Consider the following 23,955-nt stretch of genomic DNA (forward strand, 5'->3'; position numbering starts at 1 on the left):
TGGTGAAAAAGATGGTGATGAATAGTATGAGAAAGATGATTCCTTCAAGATATGAGAAAACACCAGCAAAGGATTCGCACAGCATCACGCCACTCTTCATCGATGGTGGTTCTGAAGTCCAATTTCTACTGGGCGACAATAGCAGACCTGAGGGAATCTCATCGAATCCTGCCATGCAAAAAGGACGCGGCGTGCCATACATTTTTAATTAGTCCAAGTGACGTCGAGCGCAGAACGATTATGCAAATTCTGGTGTCGGCACTCTGCCGTACCGACCGAAATCAAATTTTCCACCCCATTGAATCTGAATGCGATTAAGAGCAAATCACAATCGAGGGCGACGATCGAAGCGCCGCCTAACGGGGGACGAGCACAGGACTATTTTATTGAGGTAAACGGTGTCGAATGTGCAATGTGCTATAAAGTTTATATCCCGCTCGTTATTGGGCCTTTACCGCAAATCCTGCACGCCGTATCTTGTCTTTTACGGACCAAACCGTAAGATAGCTCCGGAATGACCTCTTCAACTCATCCGGAGTGATGTTGTCGGCACGCTAGGACACTTGACGATGGGTTAAACTGATTTTGACGAGAGGTTTCGATAGGGAGGACGTTTTTATTGACGAAGAATTGAAAGTTGGCTACTGAAATACTAGACAAGATCGACGCTGATGTCGAAGGATTCCAAAGTCTTGCGGATGACAGACATTTTCATTTCAGTGACTGACCATCCCGTCTTCGGATGGTCGAAAGAATCCAATAATCTAGTGGTTTGTGTAGATCTCAACAATTTTAGACAGTTTCCATTCATTCTATGACATTGTTGACGTGGCGAGATTTGTTTGTTCTCCAAAAATGTGCTGCGTGTTCTTTGAAACGAGTCTGACCAATATATTTTTGTGACGGTCGTCACAGTTCAAATAACCAGCATCCTGTTTCGTCCTGCTAAACAATTTTAATTGTATCACAGTACCAGTGGAAAATACAATCACCCTTAGACGGACTCATCAAAATAATGCATTCGGACGGTCAATGAGCGAAGCATCGAGCAGGCAAAAAATTAATGAGTACTACCTGAAGTGGGTGTGTCGGTAGTAAAACGTTCGAATTTGTATTACAAGAAGAGAACGCTTTTTATTCAGCGAGCGAGCTATTTGAACTCGTTTTAAGACCAGCATTATCGACCCATAATTAAATATTTAAGTGAGGAATTTGAAATAATATTGCCTCGAAGTCATTAGTTTTTTCAAGCCGAACTCAAAGTGAATTGCCAGTACTAAAAAGGTTATGTGGAAATTATAAATAGCCGGAATAACGTACAAATGAAAAACTATATGTGCATAGCAGAACGTGACTTACTGTGGTAATTACACAGTGTCCTACAAATTCAATTAAACTAACAGTCAAATCGAATTCCTGCAGTTTTCCTTAAAATTCAAGGTTACCAAGTCCTTGTGAAAAAGCCACATGTATTCAGTGAGGTTTTCACACTAACAGTTTATTGTATTTGTTGTTTTCGAATATTATGAACCGCCGATGGTTAACAATACTTGGAGACGATAAACACAAGCTTTATAAAAAATTGACCAAATTCAAAAAAGTTTTTCATCGTTTAGCCAGAAGATAGCATCAAAATGTTTATTGAATGGTCAACATTTCAAGAATGTCTGTCATATTATTCCAAAAATCAGTGAGACATATGAAGTGTCCCTTAATTTCCTGATGAAAGATATCGAAGTATAATATTCATAGATTGATTTACTATGTTATCTTTCGTTGGTATCTCTTATCCAGATTTTTGATATCACTGGGGGTGGAATGATTGATTCTATAGATATTTTCAAGAATTGAAGGATATCTAGCTAGAAGTAGAGACTACGTTAATATTCAGAGGTTCCAAGATACGTTTTGTTATTGTTTGACTAGCAAATTGCCTTCTTTTCCCCTTTTTCTGTTGCCTCCTGGTATGTATGTATAAATAGTCTTCTAATAATATGTCCATCATACTGATTGAAGAAAAAAAATAAATCGAAGTGATTTTTTTGTAATGATAGAAATCTTATATTTTAATCATCATCAATAATAACAAATTATTCCTAATAATTCTCATATTACCTTGAATGTCTTGGCCAGCAAAAATAGTTCGAATTGCTCAGCAACCTCATTGAGGTTACTGAGCTGAGGTTAGCTCAATGAATCATACATAAGATATTCTTCGAAACGTTCACGAATACATTGAAACTGAACGATAATTCACAATTCGACTAAACTTGCCCCTCAAACTCATCATCATTCTATTTCAACACCCACGTGAGTTCTAGCACATAAATTCTCATTCGCAGACCGATAAAGAAAGTGTGACCACAACTCCCTCTAGACCCAGAAAGTAATCCATCATATTCGCCGACTGAACCAACATTTTCACGTTGTGTGTACTCCGATCTGTATCTAGGCGATAACTTTGTCAGTCTAGATCGATCACGAAACATTTCAGCAGGTATATACCGCCTCAACCGACCAAAGACATAAATAACTCGCGTTTGCGTGCCCCCGGTGTCCGGCCCTGCACTTAGTCAGGGGTTGGACAGGGTGTGATAGCAATAGCATCACGTTATGTGTTCTGGACATGCACTCTACCAGAGAAACAGCCAGCTGGTCCGAGAAAACCGTTTCCTCGCCTTGTAGGTGGCAAACGTTAATTAAACCAAACTGCAGCCCGTCGGTCGAGGAAGTAATCCCACTGCTGAAAATCCCACTTCTGAAATTATGCAACGCGAGGAGGGTTCGCAATTGTTATGTGTTGATCAAGGAAGCGAAGATGGGCCATTACGAGGTAATTGTGGGGCGGCTATTGCTTTTTTAACCAAATACCGGGGCGATAATAGCCCCTGATTACGTCGCGCTAGCTAGATTAATTCCGATGAGGACGATATTGCCTTAATACGTCTTTTCGCCAGTCAATAACGCCTCCTGAAACTTATGTCTCAGTAGTTTGTCATCCTTGACTGTTGTTACCGTTGACAATCAGGTCGTAACGAAATATACGGGATTATTGTGATACATATCTACGGTGTCTTTGATATAATTGATCGTGGGATATTTTTATTGATTCTACATAACCTTGTGTTCCGCAGGGACTCAGTGGGACTGCTTGATGGAGTACCCCTGCATATCAAACAGATTGCTGAATCCGCCCCTACACTGGTTATTCATAATTTTCCATTTCTTTAGTTCCATTTGGGAAAAAGCATTAAAATATTTACTGACCACCCAATGAGGAACACCTCGCTAATCTATTACTAGCAAATATTGAATATCATATTGTTGAAATTGAAGAGGTAATATTTAGGGAGGGGAAATTTAGATTTTTGATAAAAATGTATTTGCCTTTCTACCTCTTTTGATGGCAATGAGAAAACTGTTAATTCTCTTTCATGCGAAAGTCACAAACCAACTATTCATTTTATTTCTTCCTTTTCTTCTAAGTTTCCAGCATTTTTGTTAAATGATGTGGAAGTACAAAGCCAAAACATTTTCTCCCAAAAATACGTATTGTTTACTTGTACACGTTTAAATTCTATTGAGTAGTTTCAATTAACGTTTATCTTTTGTTTCAGACGCCATGGGTAAGTGGTTGAGTTCCAGTCGCACATTGAGGATGTCTTTGTTTCACTACTAACCTTGGGGTGAGGTAGGATCAATTAGCTAGATTATTTTTGTTTGTAGAACTAGTTTGTTACTTACTTAACGTGATTTGTTATAATTTTTGCTGTCCAAATAAAATATACATAGATTATACGTCGATTTTGTAATATCAGTTTGCACGACTGTAGTTTTGGTTTGGCACTACTCTCGAGGAGAGCAAGTATTTTGACATACACTTGGCATACGCTATCTAAAGAACTCGATATGATTAACACATACAATACTCAAAATACCAATAAAATGAAAATTCTGAGAGATTGGTGAGACTAAATGTTGGAGCCAAGTTTCCTGTTCTCCTAAAATCCCCGATCTGAGGTAGATGGATTTATTGAAATTGAAAATGCTCATCATAACTCCATTTTTGTATTGAAATATAACTCCCTCCATGGCATCACCAATCTAACGGTACTATTTTTCTATTAGTACAGTGACAACTCCGGTTGTATACAAGAATTTATTAACATGTAAATGAACGTTAATATCAGCCCGTGACCGTTCGACTATACAGCGTATATCACAATTAAGCGGTGTCGTACTGATATACATAATTTATGAACTACACCAATATAAACATTGGCTTGACCGTAACATGTGAATGTTAGTCTAACGAGATTATTAACAGAGGAATATATTATAAAAATTATATGATACATAAATTATCTCCGGGGTTACATCAGTTCCATTGAAGGATGGAGTCGATTGACTTAGTTATCAGGGAAGCAAATGATTGATAAATAAGTTAATTCACAGTTGAATCATTACTTTTTCTTCACTTTAGTCCTTCAACGTGGCTTCTTCAATTGTCAGAATCGTTGTCTTATCGTTTTTCTTTCGTTTCTGCATCTAATATATTTTCCTTGACCTTTGTTTTTCTTCCTCTAGTAATATTAGCCTAATAAGTTCTGATAACCAGTTGGTCTTTTTCCATTTTCATATAACCTCTATTATTCCTCATTTTCTGATTCAGAACCGACATGTATCTATCGTTTGCATGAATTTACAAAACTTTGTTCCATTCTAATTTCTTTTATCTATCTTCCATTCCGAATTGAAACAAATGTATCTCCACTTTCACCCACACCAACTCTTTTTCGATGGAAAAATGAGGTACAGCATCGAAACCGGATGTAAACTTGTTGGGATCACTTCAAAAAATATCAAATCCTAACTTTGGCTGAAATTGATATTATTGAAGGGCATTACCACAACTAGGGAAATCTTCAGTTCCATATAGCATTCACCTTTGAATCAAACTTACTTTGATACTCTGGGGCCTCAATATAAAGGGTCTTTCAACTGAGACTTTCCTTTGACAATTGATAACGTATAGGTATTTCGAATACTTACAATGGTTCAATGTACTTTTTACATTATTTGTTATTTGTTACCTTCTGGATTGTTCTATTTGTTTCAATCTATTTCAAATGTCATGTCAGCAAAATTTAACGTATGCAACAGCTTGTTGTTAGTTCATTAGTGTATTCAAAAATTATATTCTATGTCTATTCGCTGTATTATTCACAGAATTTCAATGAACCAAAACTATTGTGCTAGTATTGATTGACATTCATGTACAGTGTCACCGATAAAGTCCGCATCAAATGGGAAACTTTTTTATTTATCGTTTCATGTGAAATTTGATTTCGACAGTAGATTTTGCTTTGAGAAATTATGCCAAATGTCGTCTACAAAATAGGTCACGTGATTTCCTTAACCTGTCAAAATTGACATTTAAAAAAAGAAACATCGAAAAATGACATTATTCTTCAAAATATCCAAAAATATCAAAGGATAAAAACATTTTCTTTTGTAATTTTATACCCACACACCAAGTTTCAATTCCATAATAAGTATTTTATATTTTCACTATTTTTCCGCACTCCTGCTTTTTCTACTTATCAAAATTTAAGCACACCTACTAAATCATTTATTTTAACTAAACTCGTCACCGAATTCCTTTTTTTGTAATATAATAATATCTTAAGAGCCTCTTTGATGTTAAAAACAAATTTTGAAAAATAAAAGTTGTCAAACTTGATGCAAAGTTCATCTAGTTTCAACGGGGCTTTCAAAACTATACAGTACTTGAGTTTTTTAATGAGCAAATGGCCTCACAATATGAATTAGAACAAAACGGAACATTAGGAAACATCATTTCGTGATTCTTGAAGCCCATTCAATAAAAGAAAAAAACTCATAGTATTTACATTTACCTACTCCGCTAACAACACTAATTTAAAAAAACTGGGTAGGCTGTGAAAAAATATGAAACTACATAATGTGTTTTAGAAAACGTCACTGTCACTGAACAAATTAATGCCCGTTAGTTCAATGTAATGTATGAAAATTAAAATAATATGTTATCTTTACAAGAAAAAATTGAAATTGTGCTAATTTGTGGTGAAAACACATTGCATCGACAAGTGGCTGATATTTTTAACGCAAGACATCCTGGTAGACATGTACAGCAATCCACTGTAAGTAGGATTTTAAAAAAAATTAAACTGACTGGTTCAGTTGAAAATACTTTTAAAAAACGTCATAATCCATCACGCAATAATGATGAGGTTCAGTTGGCTGTCTGCCTGGATGTTATCGAACAGGGAAAATCAAGTATTACCAATATTGTAGATAGAACTGGCGTTAAAAGAGAAAGCGTACGAGCAATTTTACATAAAAATAAATTCAAACCCTACAAACCCAAATGTATAAACACCTTAAAGGAAAGAGATTTCGATGTTCGACTAGATTTCTCTTTCTGGTACCAAGGAGAAGTAGAATTAAACAGAAAATTTCCTTACAAAATCCTATGGACCGACGAAGCTACCTTCACATCGAACGACGTAGTCAGTTCCCAGAATTGTAGGTGGTGGGCTCAGGAAAATCCTCATTTTGTGATAGAATGTCGGGACCAATATTCATTTAAAACAAATGTGTGGTGCGGTGTTTTAAATAATCAGGTAATGGGACCATTCTTTTTTAGACACAATTTAACTTCTCAGGATTATTTGCAATTTCTAAATACTGAGATTAGTGATATAGTGGACAATATGCCGGTTGAAATAAGACACAGTCTGTGGTATCAATGTGACGGGGCTTCTATTCATAGTTCAAGACAAGTCAAAGAGAAACTATTAGAAATGTTTAGGGGCAAAGTTATTGGGCGAAATATGGAGCAAATATGGCCGCCTAGGTCACCAGATTTAACCCCACTAGATTTTTTCTTGTGGGGTTACTTAAAACAAATCGTTTATAAACAAAGACCTTTTCGTGACGTGAATCACCTAGAAACTGTTATTAGAAACTCTATTTTGAACATAAACCCTGTGAGTATCAGCAACTCAATAAAAGATGTATCAAGAAGGACAATTATCTGCATAGAACGCGATGGAAGACATACAGAAATGTAGTGTATTTAATGTCGTGAGTCTTTTTTTCGTGTTTTTTTGCTATTAGGTATAGGTACATGTTTATTTTCAGTTCCTTTTAATTAAGATTAAATTCCACTGTATTTTTTGTTAAAAAAAACAATAAACACTCTAAGATATTGTTTCCTAATGTTACGTTTTGTTCTAATTCATATTGTGAGGCCATTTGCTCATTAAAAAACTCAAGTACTGTATAGTTTTGAAAGCCCCGTTGAAACTAGATGAACTTTGCATCAAGTTTGACAACTTTTATTTTTCAAAATTTGTTTTTAACATCAAAGAGGCTCTTAAAATATTATTATATTACAAAAAAAAAAATTCGGTGACGAGTTTAGTTAAAATAAATGATTTAGTACAGGTGTGCTTGAATTTTGATAAGTAGAAAAAGCAGGAATGCGGAAAAATAGTGAAAATATAAAATACTTATTATGGTTTGAAACTTGGTGTGTGGGTATAAAATTACAGAAGAAAATGTTTTTATCCTTTGATATTTTTGGATATTTTGATGAATAATGTCATTTTTCGATGTTTCTTTTTTTAAATGTCAATTTTGACAGGTTAAGGAAATCACGTGACCTATTTTGTAGACGCCATTTGACATCATTTCTTAAGCAAAATCTACTGCCAAAATCAAATTTCACATAAAACGATAAATAAAAAAGTTTCCCATTTGATGCGGACTTTATCGGTGACACTGTATATAGTTTTTTTTCTAAAGTCAACTTTTCCACTTTTTCGATATTTTTTCAATTCATCTTGTCTGATTCATTTCTGTTTCCTTGTTCTTCCCATATTGGACTTGATCCTGTCACCAATCTTCCTGATCTTTCATGAGATAAAACACCAAATACGAATATTCGTGTCAAGCAAAGGAAAATGAATGAATTAATTCCGAGCGACCTTTGCATGTGGCTGTAAAAATAACGATGAGGTTTATCTTTTCATTATAGTCCTGACCGTTTCAATAGTAATTAGTGAATTGAAAAGAACAATGTTCAACGTGCGTTCTGACCCAAAATGCGGAATCATCGTATATAATGGTTGGCAGCTGATAGGGACGCCCATTAGAATAGAGGGCGCCTCTCCAAGCGTCCAGGTGTCGGAACAAATTTGCAAGTCACTTCCTTCAATGTCCATACTATCGATCTTTACAATCTCCTAGCAGGTTTTTATCTCTCACTTCGACTAAGGGCTCGTGTTTTAGAAATCGTTTCATTATGATTTATCGTGCATGAGATCGCTTTCTATTGAACGTGGGAAGGTTATCTCGTGCGCAACCCAGTCAAATGAACCACAGTATATTAGTCCAGGATACGTTTCTAAGTCATAGAACGTCAGATTCGCGGTAATATATATTCAACTTATTTGTTTTGTCCATGGCAAGTGAAGAGTGAAGGTTGAAATTTGTGCTTCTATCTCTCCTCGGTGCAGTTTGGTCTCTTATGAGTTTCACTACCTCTGACGGTGGTTACCTCATCACATACTGGTGCACAGGTACAAATTGGTCATGTTACTGAATTTTTTGCTGTTCTACTATGCAAAAAGATCGTAATTCTTTAATGAAAATGGTATTCCAATGTCATGAATATCTATTGATTATGAACAAGTCCGATTGGCAGAATGAATAGTGCGCTCCCCAGTTTTCGAATGCAAATATAATATTATTTTCACAAAAAAGTCCTATTTGGAAAGGTTATATTTTACACGTATTGGATTCGTTATCAATCAGATTTTCAGTTATGAGTTTTATTATTTACAGATTTTAGGCAGTAAAATATTCTTCCAGTTTTTTTATTATTGACTAGGCCGGTACTTGATGAAAATCCATTGTAATTTCACCTACACACTACACTCAACAATTTGATCTTCACAAACTTTTGTCAGTGAAAATCAAATCGTCAGGTAAAGTTTGTGAAATTTTCTTCCAGCTTTATCCCATTGTTATCACTGTATTTCTCAAGGTTGATTATAACGTATTGTTTTGTCTTCCCCGCTAATAAGAAATTGACGTTCCGGTGTTTATAATTTTTCCGAAGCTTTTTTGATGTTATCGACTGTCGGTTGGACTCTTCAAAATATTAGATCTGTGCCTTTTACAAAACTCTCTATTCTGTTAGCATCGGTGTTCTGAAAAATTGATTATAGTACTTTGCGGCGCCCAACGTGGGGCTTAAAACTATCGCCCTGATATCTAAATTAGAAGACATTTATACCACTTTATTCAGCTTCTTCAATTGGAATATTGATTATAGTAATTACATATTGAATTATTTCGATATTATCACCTTGTCAAATACTTTGTAGGCGGCATTTATATTCATCTTTCTTATATAGAAGGGAAAATTGTTTGTTTAGACTTCTCCACATGAAGTTTTCCTCTTATTTCATTCAATATGTTGGCGCTACTAATGTGCTGTTATGGTCTTTTCCTTTTACTTCAAAAAAGATGCCTGTTGCTCATAGTACCATGCTTAGTTGCTCATAGATGAAGAATATATTGGTTCTGTCACAATTCTGGCTTTCCCTCATCGTGCCTAATACACTTTTTATATAGATTATCACGGTAGCTTCAATTACCCACTGAGCACTAATCAATTCGCAGTAACAACCTGAGAGGTCCAAACTTCCTTTACCACTTCAACAACGTTTTTTGGTATATTGAACAAACATACATTTCTTGCTCCTACACTAAACACATAAAACATACACTTTCAGTACACTCCCTCCTCTTGAAATGAGACCAGTTACCATATATTCAATTTAGGCAGGTAGCTAGAATGGCGAAGCTCAGCATTCCGTAACCTCGGTGAATGTTAATACTTCAGGAAGTCAACAAACTCAATGATTATCGGACAGTCACTCATTGAATAAATGGATTTTATTCATCAGTACAGACAATTGTACTTCATGGTACATTCAAACGTAGAGAGCGACGTTTTGCATTCGTAGTGGCGTTCGCCAAAACTCCATGTCTGTCTTGGGAGTTCTTACCGGAAAAATCTTCCGAGTTCAGTTGATCGCATGTATTATTAATCTGTTTTGCCGGTGCGACACGAAGCCATTGCCCAAACAGTTCACGTCACTTTTCCTACGACCCGATCCACCGCAAATAGATTACGTGATCCCATCTCAGCCATCTCTATGCACCACACGTCTAACTTCGGTCGCAGAAATTGCAACACGTTACGGTTCCCGTCTGCCTGTATTGCTCCCTTGCCTCCTTCGAAAATTCTATCAATTCCACTGGATGAACACATACGAACGCATTAAATACTTCACTTGTAATCGAACATATTACAGAAGGCGTGAGCTGAAACAACTCGACTAGAACTAACGCAAAAATTGTTCGTTGCAGCTTTGAATTTATTGAGAAAATTGTTATACAGTGTGTCGATTTGAAAAAACCAATTCAGATGGTATATTTTGTTACAACTGGTTCTCTGTACTAGTCCTTGATAAAAAACTTACCCGGGACGCTCACTAGAAAAAAGTTTTACACAAATCCAATCTGTTCCTGTGGACCTGTCGAACTATTTGTGATAAAACTTGGGGTTTATGTCCCAAACAAATCCATTGAATTCATGTGACCATTGTCAGAGCAATTTCCTGGCGGCCGAAGGCTTTGCAGAAAACGGCTCAGTCGAACCTCTGTGGCTTACAGAGGCAGGCTTGCCTGGCCATCTATGGTGCCGTCAATACCACATCGTAAGTGGTCATGAATATCCTCCTAGCTCTACCTAGGCTAGATGGACTGCATATAGATTTGTGCACATATCTAAATGAACAAATCAATATATTGCAGAGTACAGTAGTATGCTGATTGCCTTATGCCTTAAACTGCCTTATGCCTTAAACTGTGAACTGCAAACTGCCTTACACAGTACTTTTTTCGAGTAGAGAGAATTGGATCCTCCGGGAGAAGGAAATATTAAAAGCAGGCCCTAGGAAGAGCCTATGCAACTGTATTTCAAGCGGAAATCTTGACGTTTGTTTGAAGGTGGTTGACAATGTTTCGCAGTGCATTTCATTCGATTGGACTTTTCTTTATGTTAATCGCTGCTGAGGACAAATCGAGCACTTTATTCAATGCCTCATTACGTTTGATAATGTCTGCAGCAGTCGTAGCGGAAAATTTGGAAAATAGCTTTGACATAGGCTCAGCCCGATGGCTAGATTCAAGTTTTGGTTAGCAATTCATAATTTTTCAAATCATTTGTTTGCCTAAAAGATTTTCGGCGCAATATAGTTCCTTGAAGAACACAAAAGTTTATAGTAGTATGCTTTGAATTGGCACTCTTTAGGTGGTAACTCTCCGTTATTCGAAGCTTGCCGTGCTAGTTCTGAAAAAGGAAGCAAATAACCGCGAAGTCCGGTAAATATTCGCATGTATCATTTACTCATTTCTCTTCTCATTAGTAAAGAAGAAGCGACACAAGAAGTCCGATCGCAAAAAGGTCTTCGAATATCGCAGAACGTGTCCAGAGAAGGAGATAACGCCGACCCGGTTCGGCATGACATCTTATAAAGTGTTGTCAGCTTTTTAGAGACTGCTAATTACACCGGACTTGCTGAGGTAACAAACAAACGCGCGTGAAATTCGAACAACGCTAGTCTCTGGACCTCGCCGCCATATTACATATTCCGGCCAGACCGCAAAACATGCTGAAGAATATGCGGCGGTGTCGATGCGGGGATGACTTTATACAAGTTCTGAAACATGCGAAAGGGCCCGCAAAAGAATTTCAGAAAGTGGAAGGAATTTCGTGTTGGTTTCTTACATTGTACTTAAATGCCGTCAAGAGGTCATCAGCGTCACCTGAAATGGTTTAAACCTGGAATTAGGAGTACATATTCATATATTTCACTTCTGTAGATCAGGGAAACCCTCAGAATATTCATTAGAGTTTAGTGATTCTAAATTTGAATGTGCTCAGCCTAATTTTTTGCCACTTTTTGCACAGCTGAAGCCTACTAACCTGTCAAATTTTATTCAGAATTTGTTATGATATCAGCCAGCTAGGTAATTTTTTATGCATTCTATTTCAAATGTCACTTCTATACGTTAAGAACAATAATTAGCAAAAACCCAAAAGCCAATAACTCCAACTTTACCAATCGCTCCCAGAGATTTTCTAATGGAAACTAAAATCCCAATTTTAATTAACCTTTCGAATGCCGGCTCCTGTGATAATCCATCACCTGATCACACTTCTGATTAAAATTCGGGAATTTTTAATTTAATCAAAAGTTCCCAACTTACCCATTTTATTGAATAATTAAACGGGAGAAGGTGCCGTAGGAGTTTCAAGTTGTAATTGCTACTAGGTATGGGTGTAGTTAAACAATCGCCCGCCAAATAGCACCAAGTGAAATTAGTTAATTATTCTCTTGTGTGACGTCTGAATGATGGAACGTTGGTTTGAACTAGCCCTTAAGTATATTTACTAAGCAATTATAGGTTTCAGCTAACGGTGAACGCGTAATGGCCTTGGTGTAAACAACGTTTCATTTTACTGTAATTATTACTCGGGTATATATTTTTGGGCAGATGGAAAGAAAAAACAAACATTATAGTATTAAGTACGAGTACTCTACTTTCAACAGCGTCTTGTCAAATTCTAAAATTTGACAAAAATTAGTCCACAATACCTGGAAAATTGTAGAGAGCATTTTGAAGACCAAACGGTAACTGCATAAACTGAAACAAATATCACATTCTCTTCAGTACGAATCGAATTATAAGTGAAGGGTTATTCCTCTTTTGATCTATCACAACCTTCAAATTATTATCCAAAAGAAACATGATAATATAAGCTCGCGAATTAGTAATATCTATCGCCAAACCGTATATTCCCCTCTATTCATTTCTTCGAGTAATTCAGAACTTTGACCCCTTCCATTACCATCCTTCTATTCCTTACGTGTATCGTGGGTGGCTAGTAGAGAACATTATCGTATCGACGCTCGTAAAGTTTCTAAATTTATATTGGCATCGACTGAAAAAAAAATCAAATTGTACGACAAGTTATAACGGACTGGATAAATGGCTTAGTTGCAAATTTTATTGAAAAGAATGCCTATAACAATCCATAAAACCTTGCATTTATATCGCGCTGAATGATGTTCTCGACAGATTTTAGTTGGGCCGTAAAAATCAGCTGATAGCAATAAAACCTTTTCGAAACACAATGACGGTTTATATGAGGTTAGGGATGTGTAGCAAAATTTATGCTCGATTTGTTCTATTTACTGCCCGTTGATTTTCAGAATGATGAGGTAGCAATTTGGGCATAGTGAAATATAATGAAACTTTGTCAAAATATTGAAAGTAGTCATTGCAATCTGTACAAATCTATTGAATTTGATTCGTAATTATTAACTCATTTCGAAGAGGAATCAGTTTCTCAATTTCTGTTTGAATATCATATAAAAAATTGGGATTTTCAGCAACGAGAATTCACATACAAATGTGACCAACGATCAATGATCTAAGGAGATCAGGGGATTTCCCGAAAATTGACTGTCTATGGCTTAACACGACTGTACGACTTGTGATATCCAGACCCATTACATTTCCTCTCGTTGGTGGTTCAGTAATAACAAGGATGAGTTCTGCGCGTGGTATTTTTCAGATACTATTAATTAAGTATTCAATTTACGTATGGAACTCCTTGCCAGAGTGGTTCGTTTTCAACGTTGAATAACCTGATTCCTGAGTTACTGTTGACTAAAAAAGTAATTTTGAAAAATTTTGAATAAATTTTCCCCATCAATTCTCCACCATCCTATGATTCCTGAAGTTTCAAATATACTACTAAATATTAAGAATACTATTGGAAGTTTATGTGTGAGATAATAGTACAAAAAAGTTATTTGGTGAAATCAATTTATTGAAAAATTTACATTTTCAGCCTAGCATTAATTCTATAGTAGGAATAAAAAACATTGCATTGAAATGTCTTTGAGAAGTGTTGAATGTCACAATTTTCAACCTCCAACTTAGTGCTTCAGTTTGTTAAGGTCGGAGCCGTGTATAGGGTCAAAAATCGATGTGAATTATCTTATATATTCCTTGCAAATTTCTTATGTAGGAATAAAAGTAAATCATCATCAGGTGACCCCAGCGCTTACGCAGTAGCGCCTTCACTGTCTATCCGATCTGACGTGGCTCGCAGAATCGGGGAGGGCTCGTAAAAATATTTATTATAGCCAAGCGCCTGGTGGTTATGACTTGGGGTGCGTGTCATTGTTTTGGGAGTGCATTAAAATCTGTTTAGAGACAACGGCACATTAGGGGAGATGTGTCCTACTCCCCGAGGATGCAGTTAACAGGTGAATCGCATGTTTTGCGATACACACGGTTTTATCATTTACATTTATGGATGTTACATGTTGACGATGACGAATTAATTATTTCTTTCGGAATTAATTAGTGGATTATGTCCGAGGTGAGTGGATGAAAGAACTTATAACATAATGTCACATAGTGATGTTTGGAAAGCATTTTTGAGAAATGCTTTGATTATTCTGCTTTAGCGATGTTTCAACATATTTCATTTTCATTTTGAAGGACAAACCATTAGGAAGTATAAAGAAATTTAAAAAACAAGAAACATATAATACCTTTCGTAAGGGTAACCTGGAACATGAACCACTAGTCAATTCAGATTTCATCAGAATATCATCACAAGAAGGGAAACAGGCAAAACATTTTAATATAAACTGGTGCAAAACAACATTTATTAACAATATCTCTCATCAAAAATCCTCTTCTATGTTGCAATAACATTAGAGATAAGATGAAGTTTTCACTGCATCATATCTAACGTATTCGATTGACGTACTTTTCCTCCCTTCTTATACGATACAATGAAAACACTTTTTTCGAACATTTTCTTGTAGTGATATGGAGAGGACCTACAATAATTTCCGCTGACAGTGTGTTGCAAGTGAAACCGAACACCTTTAGCAACATCAATGACAACATTTTGTGAACTTCCTCACATAATCATCAGTTTTCTAATGTTTTGAACTTAATTCACTTCTAAGAAGTATCTATTTTTTGACACCTCGACGAATTATAAGTTCGTTTCATTTCTAACTGAAATAATCCTTCCTAACGCATTTCAAAGATAGTTCACACAACCCGATCGATGAACGCAAAAAACTTTCAATGAACGCTGAAAGACAATCTTTCTGTACAGTTAGATTCATTGTTCTCCACGTCGTTTTAATCAAAAAACAGGAGACTCGGTACATACAAGTATCCAGAGGAATATCAAGAAAATCACGTTCAGTAATATACTTTTGTTTTCCCGGAGTAATATGAGCCCAACCCCGGGTTTCTCGAATAAACAGAAACAACGAAGTTGTGTTCCGGCGTATTCGGCCTTAATACGGTAATATTTCACAAAAGTTGAGTCGGAAAAGAGGAAAACCGAAGCGGGGTTCATCCGAACGCTGCCTATGACGTAGAGCGATATTGATTTTCCGACGTTTCCACGCTATGGAGGTCTTTTCCATCAAACTGTCGACATCCGGTTGTATCGTTCGAGTCCTTGAAACATCGTTTCATGAAAATTGAGTCTGGAAGTTTGAACAGCAGGTTGTTGACCTACTCAAGGATTTTATTATAACCGTAGCAATATTATTATTGGTGAATTCAAAAAATGAATATGGGTATCATGAAACGTTCTTTAAACCAATACATTCAATTGTTGAACCAAAAAGGGTTTAAAATGATAATTTCTTCAGATAATATTTCAATCTCAACACAAAATATAGATGGAGCGTTTGAAACGTTTGGGGATCATTTTCAATTCCGAAAGGCATCCTGATACACTCAAATATCCTTGGAAGATTTCTTATTCCTTGATTTCGACAATAATTATAGATGAAATGTTTGAAACCTTCGAAGGTCATTTTGAAATCTGAAAGGCATTCTGATAAACTCAAAAATCCTCAGAAGATTCCTAATGTTCACAATGATTATGGATGAAACTTTCAAGGGTCATTTTGAATTCCGAAAGGCATCCTGATAAACTCACATATTTTTAGAAGAATCTTAATATTTACGTTTAGTTACGTATTGCCTACAGTATTGCAACTAGTTTTTTCATTACTCAAAATCTCGTCCCAAAATATCACTGTCACGATCATTATTATTTCAAAAATGAGGAACATCCTAGGAAAGTACGAATAATTTGTCATTTAGGAAGATATTTGATATAGACCAATCCACATCGAACAGAAGACATTACCATTGTGAGAAAGCAGTTCTAATAAACTTATGCGGTGACCACCAAGAAGTCCGATCTAGTTTTTACTTGCCGTTCAACCAGAATACACAATCACGCCCTGTTTGTTGGCGATCTCATACAAATAGAGCAATTCATTCGAAAAAAGTCAAGACCGTCGGGATTTGTAGACAGATCTTGCTGGGATCGTAAATATGATGTGCGTATAGAGACGTCGAGTGGTCCAGAGTTATTATGGCTTGCGAGGAGTTTTTGTACGGTCGACATCAGTCGAGAGCATCATTTTGATATTTTACTGAAAGCGGTAGAAGTACTAAATCTTCCCGCAGACTCGTTGAATCGTCGACCGAAGACCATTTTGAAATTGCTTAATTATCATTTTTAGCCGTATATTTCGCGGAGAAAAAGATCTCGATGGTTTGGGAATTGCAAGAAACCGTATGATGGCCAAGAATTTTTTAAATGGCCGATTGTATATCATTCGAATTCGAGAAATGGTTCAAAACTAGTGATTGTAGGTTATTACGCTTTTCATTCAAGGAATTAGTATTACTGAAATAGTTGAATCAGTTTCTCTCAAATATGCACCGTGATGTTGATGCAAGATTGCAAGTTTAGCTTATGCTGGTGAAGACATTGAGTACAAGTACAACTAGTACTAGTACACAACTGGTGTATTCTGCATTCGTCTTTTACCAAAAAATAACAGATACGAAATTATTTTGCGAAAATTGAGATAACCATTTGAATCTTCTCGAATATTATAAGTTACAAAAAAATTAACTGCAAAAACAGACAATGCTGGACAAACTTACTTCAAATTACAAAGCCCAAAAGGCGATAAAGACGAGATTTGTTGCATGCAGTGAGGGCGCGGTTCTTGGATGTCCATCAAAATCGAGAGGAGGGCCATCTCCGAAATAGACGCGGCGTCGGCGCATCCAGGCCGACGTTTGCCGTCGCGACGCTGCTTCTCTTCTCCCGGCAACTCGCCATCTTGCTCGCAATCTACTAAATGGCCATCGCGATAAAACGAGCCGTTTTGGATCGTCTCGAACTCTCTTCAGGATCGACTACTAAACGTTATGCGGTGGAATTTGCTATTCGGAATGGGGATGAGGTCGTACCGCTTTTATTGTGATGTAATCGTCGAGGTGACGGGAAATTGGGGCAGAGATGATACTTTTCCGTGCTCTTGAAGATTTTTTAGACGCTGCAGACACGGGATGCATCATAATTGATTTTATTGGGGTAATTTTTGAACCCGCTTCAAGAGGGGGTATGTACTAAGTCACTAGAGTGTCACATATGATTTTGTCGCAATCATCAGTTCAAATGTCGATCATGTACTATCGCTCCTGGCTGGATCATTTATTGGATCAGCTATTTATCGTTTCAATGGCGTCATCATCGGTAGAAATTTTTATTTTTAATGACACGGTACCGAAACAAAAGATCCAAATACGATCCAAACTCCTTATACACTCGACTCGCCTCCACTTTCGTTTGTTTCCAAACGTACCGCGCCAACTACGACCTAGGCCAACAAGTCCGAAGCTCGGCGGTAAATCAAGGAGGCAGAGAAGGCCGACCGAGCGCTACAGCGACATATATTTCCTTGACGTCGAGTCATATTTCAAATTTTACATACATATACCGTTGCCGATGACACAGTTAGCCACGAAAGTGAAATTTACACGGAACGGCATTTTTCAGAGGTTTTTACCCATTTAGATGTCGAGACGAGATACCTGGTGAACTTCCTTGTGTTCTGGGGGAAATTGGATCATTAGTTTTGACGTATGACGTTTGCACGAAAATTTTGAAAGTTCCATTATTCGAAACGCAAAAGTGAGTTTACTGCGCAAGGAATTTCAAGGTTATACAAATTTGTTTTTTCAAATAATAAAATGGCCCAAATTTAGCTTTATCAATTATAATGGAGACAAAGTTATTTGTATTTCGATTCAGGCATTTGACATCACCACCAAATTTTAATTTTGGAATCCCACACATTCCACTGTCAAACCTGTCGAAAGGTTTAAGCAGTGTTTCAAAATAGTAATTGATTTGTAAACTGATAATTCTGAACACTCCACTTGCTCATATTTTTTTATGAGAGAGTATACTCCAATAATCGTTTACTTAATCACTGAAATTCCCAATCCGCGGCTAGTTACTTATAGCCTCGTTCGAAAACATATCCACTAATTAATCAGAAGCACGGTTCTCACCAATTAATGATATTATGGCGTCGAGTCGCCTGTCACGATCGCAAATTGTGATGAATCATCACTGTTAAATCAAAGAATATTGCCACGCTCAGCTAAACATTACTTCATAAATATAATCTGTCACCTCTGCCATCTATTCCGGTTCACTTTATTATTCTTTTCGGTATGTCCACGTGCCTTTCCATTTCGATGAAAATGCAACTTTCGGAATGTACAGAGCGTTTTAAACTTAGGGTTTGTTTCTCGATGTTATAATAGGAGACGTATTTTAGAATCCTACCCCAATAAAAGAGGAGTAAGGCGCCCCTTTAACGTTTTTTCTTGCGAAGAAAACAATGAGTAAAACATTTGATCAAACTTTGCGTGCTTTTTTGGTCTTGGCTTTCCTGGGCTCTTCCATTGAGACGATTGGACTTTGATTTCAATGTTATAACCATATACACATGAATCGTCACCAGTTATAACCCTTTTGAGCAAACCTGTTTCGCTGTTGACGTCATTCAACGTTTCCGCGGTACTCATGCGTCGGTTTTTTTGGTCAATATCACAGAATACCTTACAGAGTTGCCACTCTTCCGGCGATAGGTTAAGAGATAAGGTTTCTGTGACCTGTGTTGAGGTGTTCAACGTCATTTGCGATAATTCGAAAATTTCGAGTACACAATTTTATTGTCGTTGAGAAATTAACGCGATGTCATCTCAGCAGGTCGTTGGGCCAACATTTCAACCAATCTAGTTTTATTTTATCGTGTTAAAATTTGTTTACAACTCGATGAATTTTTGTTTGATACTAATCACCCTTCAGACTGTGAGGTATCCAAAAAGTAATGGTTCCATTTCCGTTTTGAGATGTCTTCTGTCAGGTATTATGAGGTATAATTTTGGCGTTGAGTACACGTAACGGCAATGTAGACACTTCGTTATTTTCCCAGCAGTTATTCCTGTTTTCGAATTATATATAATTTGGTTACATGATACTTTGCTTTTCATTCAATGATCAAGGGAAAATAGGCTCTGATTGAAATATGTTACGTATGACGATGTGAAAACAATGTTGATTATTTTTCGAACGACTGTACGAAACAAGTGCACTATAATCATTGAGGTCCAACGTACCGACCCCCCGTCGCCACCACCCCGGGGTGTCGTGGAGATTGCGTTGTTCCGTTTCCACGTAACGACAGGTCCGCGCAATGAAAGGGTAGAATTCGCTTCGCGATTTTGATTTACGAATCGCATCGACAGCAGATGCAACTCCAAAGGGAGGAACGAGAGCCAATGGAAAACGAGAATGATGTTTCCGAGGTAAGAGAGAGAGACTTCCCCCGCCCGCGCATCCCTCTTCCCCATACGACGACGACGCGGCGAGATGAAAACCGACGACCGAAGAGCTCCATTATATCGGCAATATCTGTATTACGTTTCTAATTACACGGGGAATACTCGGGAGGATCGAGGAATGTTCGACGTTTCGGATTGAAATGGGCTTGAAATGCATCGGTTGCGTTACAGTAAATCTTAATTCAAAAGACATATTATGCTGAAACCCAAGTATGTTCTGATGTCTGGCGAAAAAAATACAAAATAACTTTTGGATCTCACAGAATATACGTTAGTTGACCATTTTCATACATCCTCAAGCCTTCTTGAAGAACTGACTATAGAAATCCCCCCAAATTTTTCTCAATATAATCTCTAGATAATTGTTCCTTTCTAATATCCCATTTCATCTGCAATTATAGAGGAATTCTTCAGTTCAATTCAGCAGTTGTGTCAAACTCAATTATTGTCAGTAGAACTTTCTATTATTTACTCCAAATTTTCTCTTCAGCAAATCTGCTGTAACTTTCTTCCCTCTCCACTATTTTTATCATTTATTTTCAGCAATTCCTTCCAACTTCCCTTCTTAGGATGTTTCTCCATCTCTCTTGTATTTATTTTCCTTTTATATGCTTCTATATTTAAATTCTATTTTTCCCGTGATTTTTTCTTTCGTTTCACAAGTTTTCTTCGATTCTCAACAGGAGTCCTCTTGAATTGTTTTGCTGTTTTCTCCTGCCACGAATCTGCTCCTAAAGTTTATTCCCTTTTTCTCCAGGTGTATATGGATTCTTACCATTCCATATAAAGAGCCCTTTTAGTACTTACAACCACAACCCTTTGGGCCCTCATGTCATCCAAAACACCATATCACACTCTTTTGAAAAACGTATGCAACAGTCTAACATGATTCTATACATATTATCATCATTATTCCTCATCTGTATGAGGAGGAGTATAATTTCTGTACGCCACTGCAAGAGACAGATTGAAGCAAAAGCGTCAGTCATTTCAGAGAATTTAGTACCTACTATTTTGGAATTATAGCATATCATATAGTAAATCCCAAATACCTTTTCCTTTTTCACAAACGCATCCGAAGGTAACAATTAGAAAACCATATCTCTCACTTCCACTTATAGAATTACATTATCATCATGATTGGATGATGTCAATGTGGCATCATTGCCAAATAACCATTACATGATCCCCATAAATATTTATATACATCGTCTGTGCAAACAGGTTTGACACTATAACAATATTTAAATTGTTTAATAGATCATCAACACCTAATTTACCGTTATCAAGCTGGTGTAAACAGAAAACTGTCATCTATACGCTAAAACTAAGATCGTTATCAATGAATAAGCAAGTTTCGTTCTTGGTTGGAATGACAAACTAATATCGACATACGTGATGCCATCTCTTGGTGAGATTACGAAGTTTTCCATGGATTTACCTCTAAATAATCAGATAGAGGCAAGCAGACCACATGCAGTGTTTTGAAATGATTCGGTTACAAAAATTGTGGCTTGGAAGATATCTAAATAGAAGTAAAGACGTGTATTGATTGAATAGAGGCTAATTATGTGTCCCTAATTTTGTTATAGTTGAATATTCAAGAAATATTGATAGATTTTCAGTTTCACAAAAACGCAACAAGTGATTCGCCACATAATAGCTGTTTCAGGTATATCTCTACTCATATAGACACCTGCATTCGTCAATGATAAGTAATACTACCAAACCAGCGTTTCCCATGATCCTCTTGTGGGTTATTCAGCTAGATCACTTTGACCCGAATGATTTCCTAGTTAGATATAAAACACAATCACCAACGTTACTCTTTCCGCGGATAACGGAACCAATTTTATCAGCTCTCCCGGAACCCAGCACATAAAAGTATTGTTAAGACAACGTAAGGTAGTTATTCTCAGAGACTACAAGACTTCTCAGAGGTTGTACCATTACTCCAAGTACTCAGCTCTCGAATCTTTATAGCCTGCGATAAGCGGTGTAAAAGGAAATTCGTCACAATATCAATAAAGACAAAGAACCAGAATGGTTTCGAAATGGAAATTCGAGGAAGAACCAGAATAATATATCGGAACATTGCCGTTGGTTTATAGGTTATGTAGCGGAGTCAAGGTGAAATAAAAAGGGGATTGATCGGTTATTGAATGCACATGATAGCCGTGTGTAAATTTAGCGCAAAACAAGACAGACGCAGCAGTGAAGGGTGCGTTCGAATATTCGCTGTACAAACTGGAGATGAGTTTGTAAAAACTGTTTTTGTGAAAAATGTTAGTTTGAAGGAACGAAAGAACAAAATAATGAGAGCTATCATAATTTCTTGTGAACGCTCGTCAGAGAATAGAACATGTGATAAAGTTAGGTAACACCAAAACCTGACTCATGGTGAAATTCGAATCTACTAAGATACTGCAGAAATATTTGTTCAATGACAGAATATTTAAATTTTTCGATTGACTCGGCCGTTTCTTGATGAAGATCCATAGTAATTTCACAAATTACACAGCATGTATTATTTCAACATCCACCGAACTTTTATATACCTCAGGTACATTCCAATTTTGACTACCTACATCGATGATAAAATATCTACGGAGACTAGAAAATAAGTTCAGTAATGGGGATCTATCCAAGTTTATCAATTTCAAATATTTCCAAATGATTTAGCTTCAAACCCTTATTTTCCATGTGCAAAATTTCACTGTTTCACTGTTAAAGATGTGATTTTCTTCTAAGAGATGATTTGAAACTATTGAACTTGTTTGATTATTTACATATCTCATATGACGTTCTTGGATGCGATTCCTGAATGTTCTGCCAATTTGACCAATATATACATTAGGGCAAGTTCCACAATTGAATGTACATACTCTTGATTTCTCGAATTTGGATGTTTTGCGTATACTTTTTTGAACAGTATTTCGTTTGTCACGAAACACAAAGTTTATAGACAGCAAAACAGTGTGCACAAATGGAACTATTTCTTCGAAAATTCTCAAATGCTGAGCGAATGAATATCCAAACTAAAACCATCAAGTGTCCTATTGTTTTCCAATTCTTTCGATCCCAGTTTCGATTGAAACAATATGAGCAGAAAAATGTTCATTTACATGTTGTTCAAAACGAATTTCGAGATATTGTTTAGTCTAACCCACATAATTTTTGTCGTCGTCCTAAAAGCAATATTCGGTGGTGGTTCCTGAACGAGACAAAATTTTCAGTTTTTCTTTCTTTTCTACGCATCAAAAAAAGTTTTGTGTCGAAGAACCATGAAGTTCATCTATTGTTTCATTTGATTCAAAAACTAATTTGAATTTTGAATGAAAGGAATTTAATATGTCAATAAATGAGCAATCGAGTTTCTCTTCACTAGAATCACTAGAATTTTCCTCAACAGATTTATAAAATGATGATATTTTTTCAATTCTTTTGTATGCTACAAGGCCCAGAGCCCATTATTCTCCTTCCTGTATTTGAATCCTATAATTTTCAAATATCTTGAAAAGACTCATCCAACCAACGGCAACGTCTGCTATTCCTTTCAGTTCTACTTTACGGAGGATCTTGTCCAAATTATCATGCTGTTTAAATGTCAATCATCTAAAAACTCCATATGAAGTTGATTTTGGTTCTCTTTCAACTCCAAACCACCTTTTACACTATTTGGAGTTTTGTCCCAACTGCAAACCGTTATTTTAACACCTCGACACGTGTTTCGATCACCAAGTGATCATCTTCAAGAGGAAAATTAAACAGTTCAATCTTCCTCCAGTAAAACTCCAGTAATATCCATTACTTCATCAAAGGTTCCAAACAGTGCATCACAACTACACCTTTTTCAAGTTCAATCATACTTTTAAGATAATTTCAATTATATCTGATCGACGTACAAGTGTCATAAGGAACAAACAACGAAAATTCAGTTGGCATCTCTGTATCTGTAGAGTAGGGAGGGTGAGCCCACATCACTTAGGC

At 36.5% G+C, this 23,955-nt stretch overlaps 1 protein-coding gene across 4 annotated transcripts in view; it reads left to right on the forward strand.

Annotated features, from left to right (window-relative positions):
* hth (Meis homeobox homothorax) overlaps positions 1-23,955 on the forward strand; it is a 232,104-nt gene that overhangs the window by 142,181 nt on the left and 65,968 nt on the right. For 3 of the 4 annotated variants that reach the window (XM_023174510.2, XM_023174512.2, XM_023174511.2), the window contains one exon: positions 3,618-3,626. The exons of the other annotated variant lie outside the window; for it this stretch is intronic. In XM_023174510.2, the coding sequence (XP_023030278.2) occupies positions 3,618-3,626 (9 nt within the window). The remainder of the gene's footprint in view (positions 1-3,617; positions 3,627-23,955) is intronic. 4 annotated transcript variants of the gene reach the window in all.

This window comes from Leptinotarsa decemlineata, unplaced genomic scaffold (assembly GCF_025532065.1).
Source record: "Leptinotarsa decemlineata unplaced genomic scaffold, Ldec_3_MD MMD2_tig00026282_RagTag_RagTag, whole genome shotgun sequence".
NCBI lineage: Eukaryota > Metazoa > Arthropoda > Insecta > Coleoptera > Chrysomelidae > Leptinotarsa > Leptinotarsa decemlineata.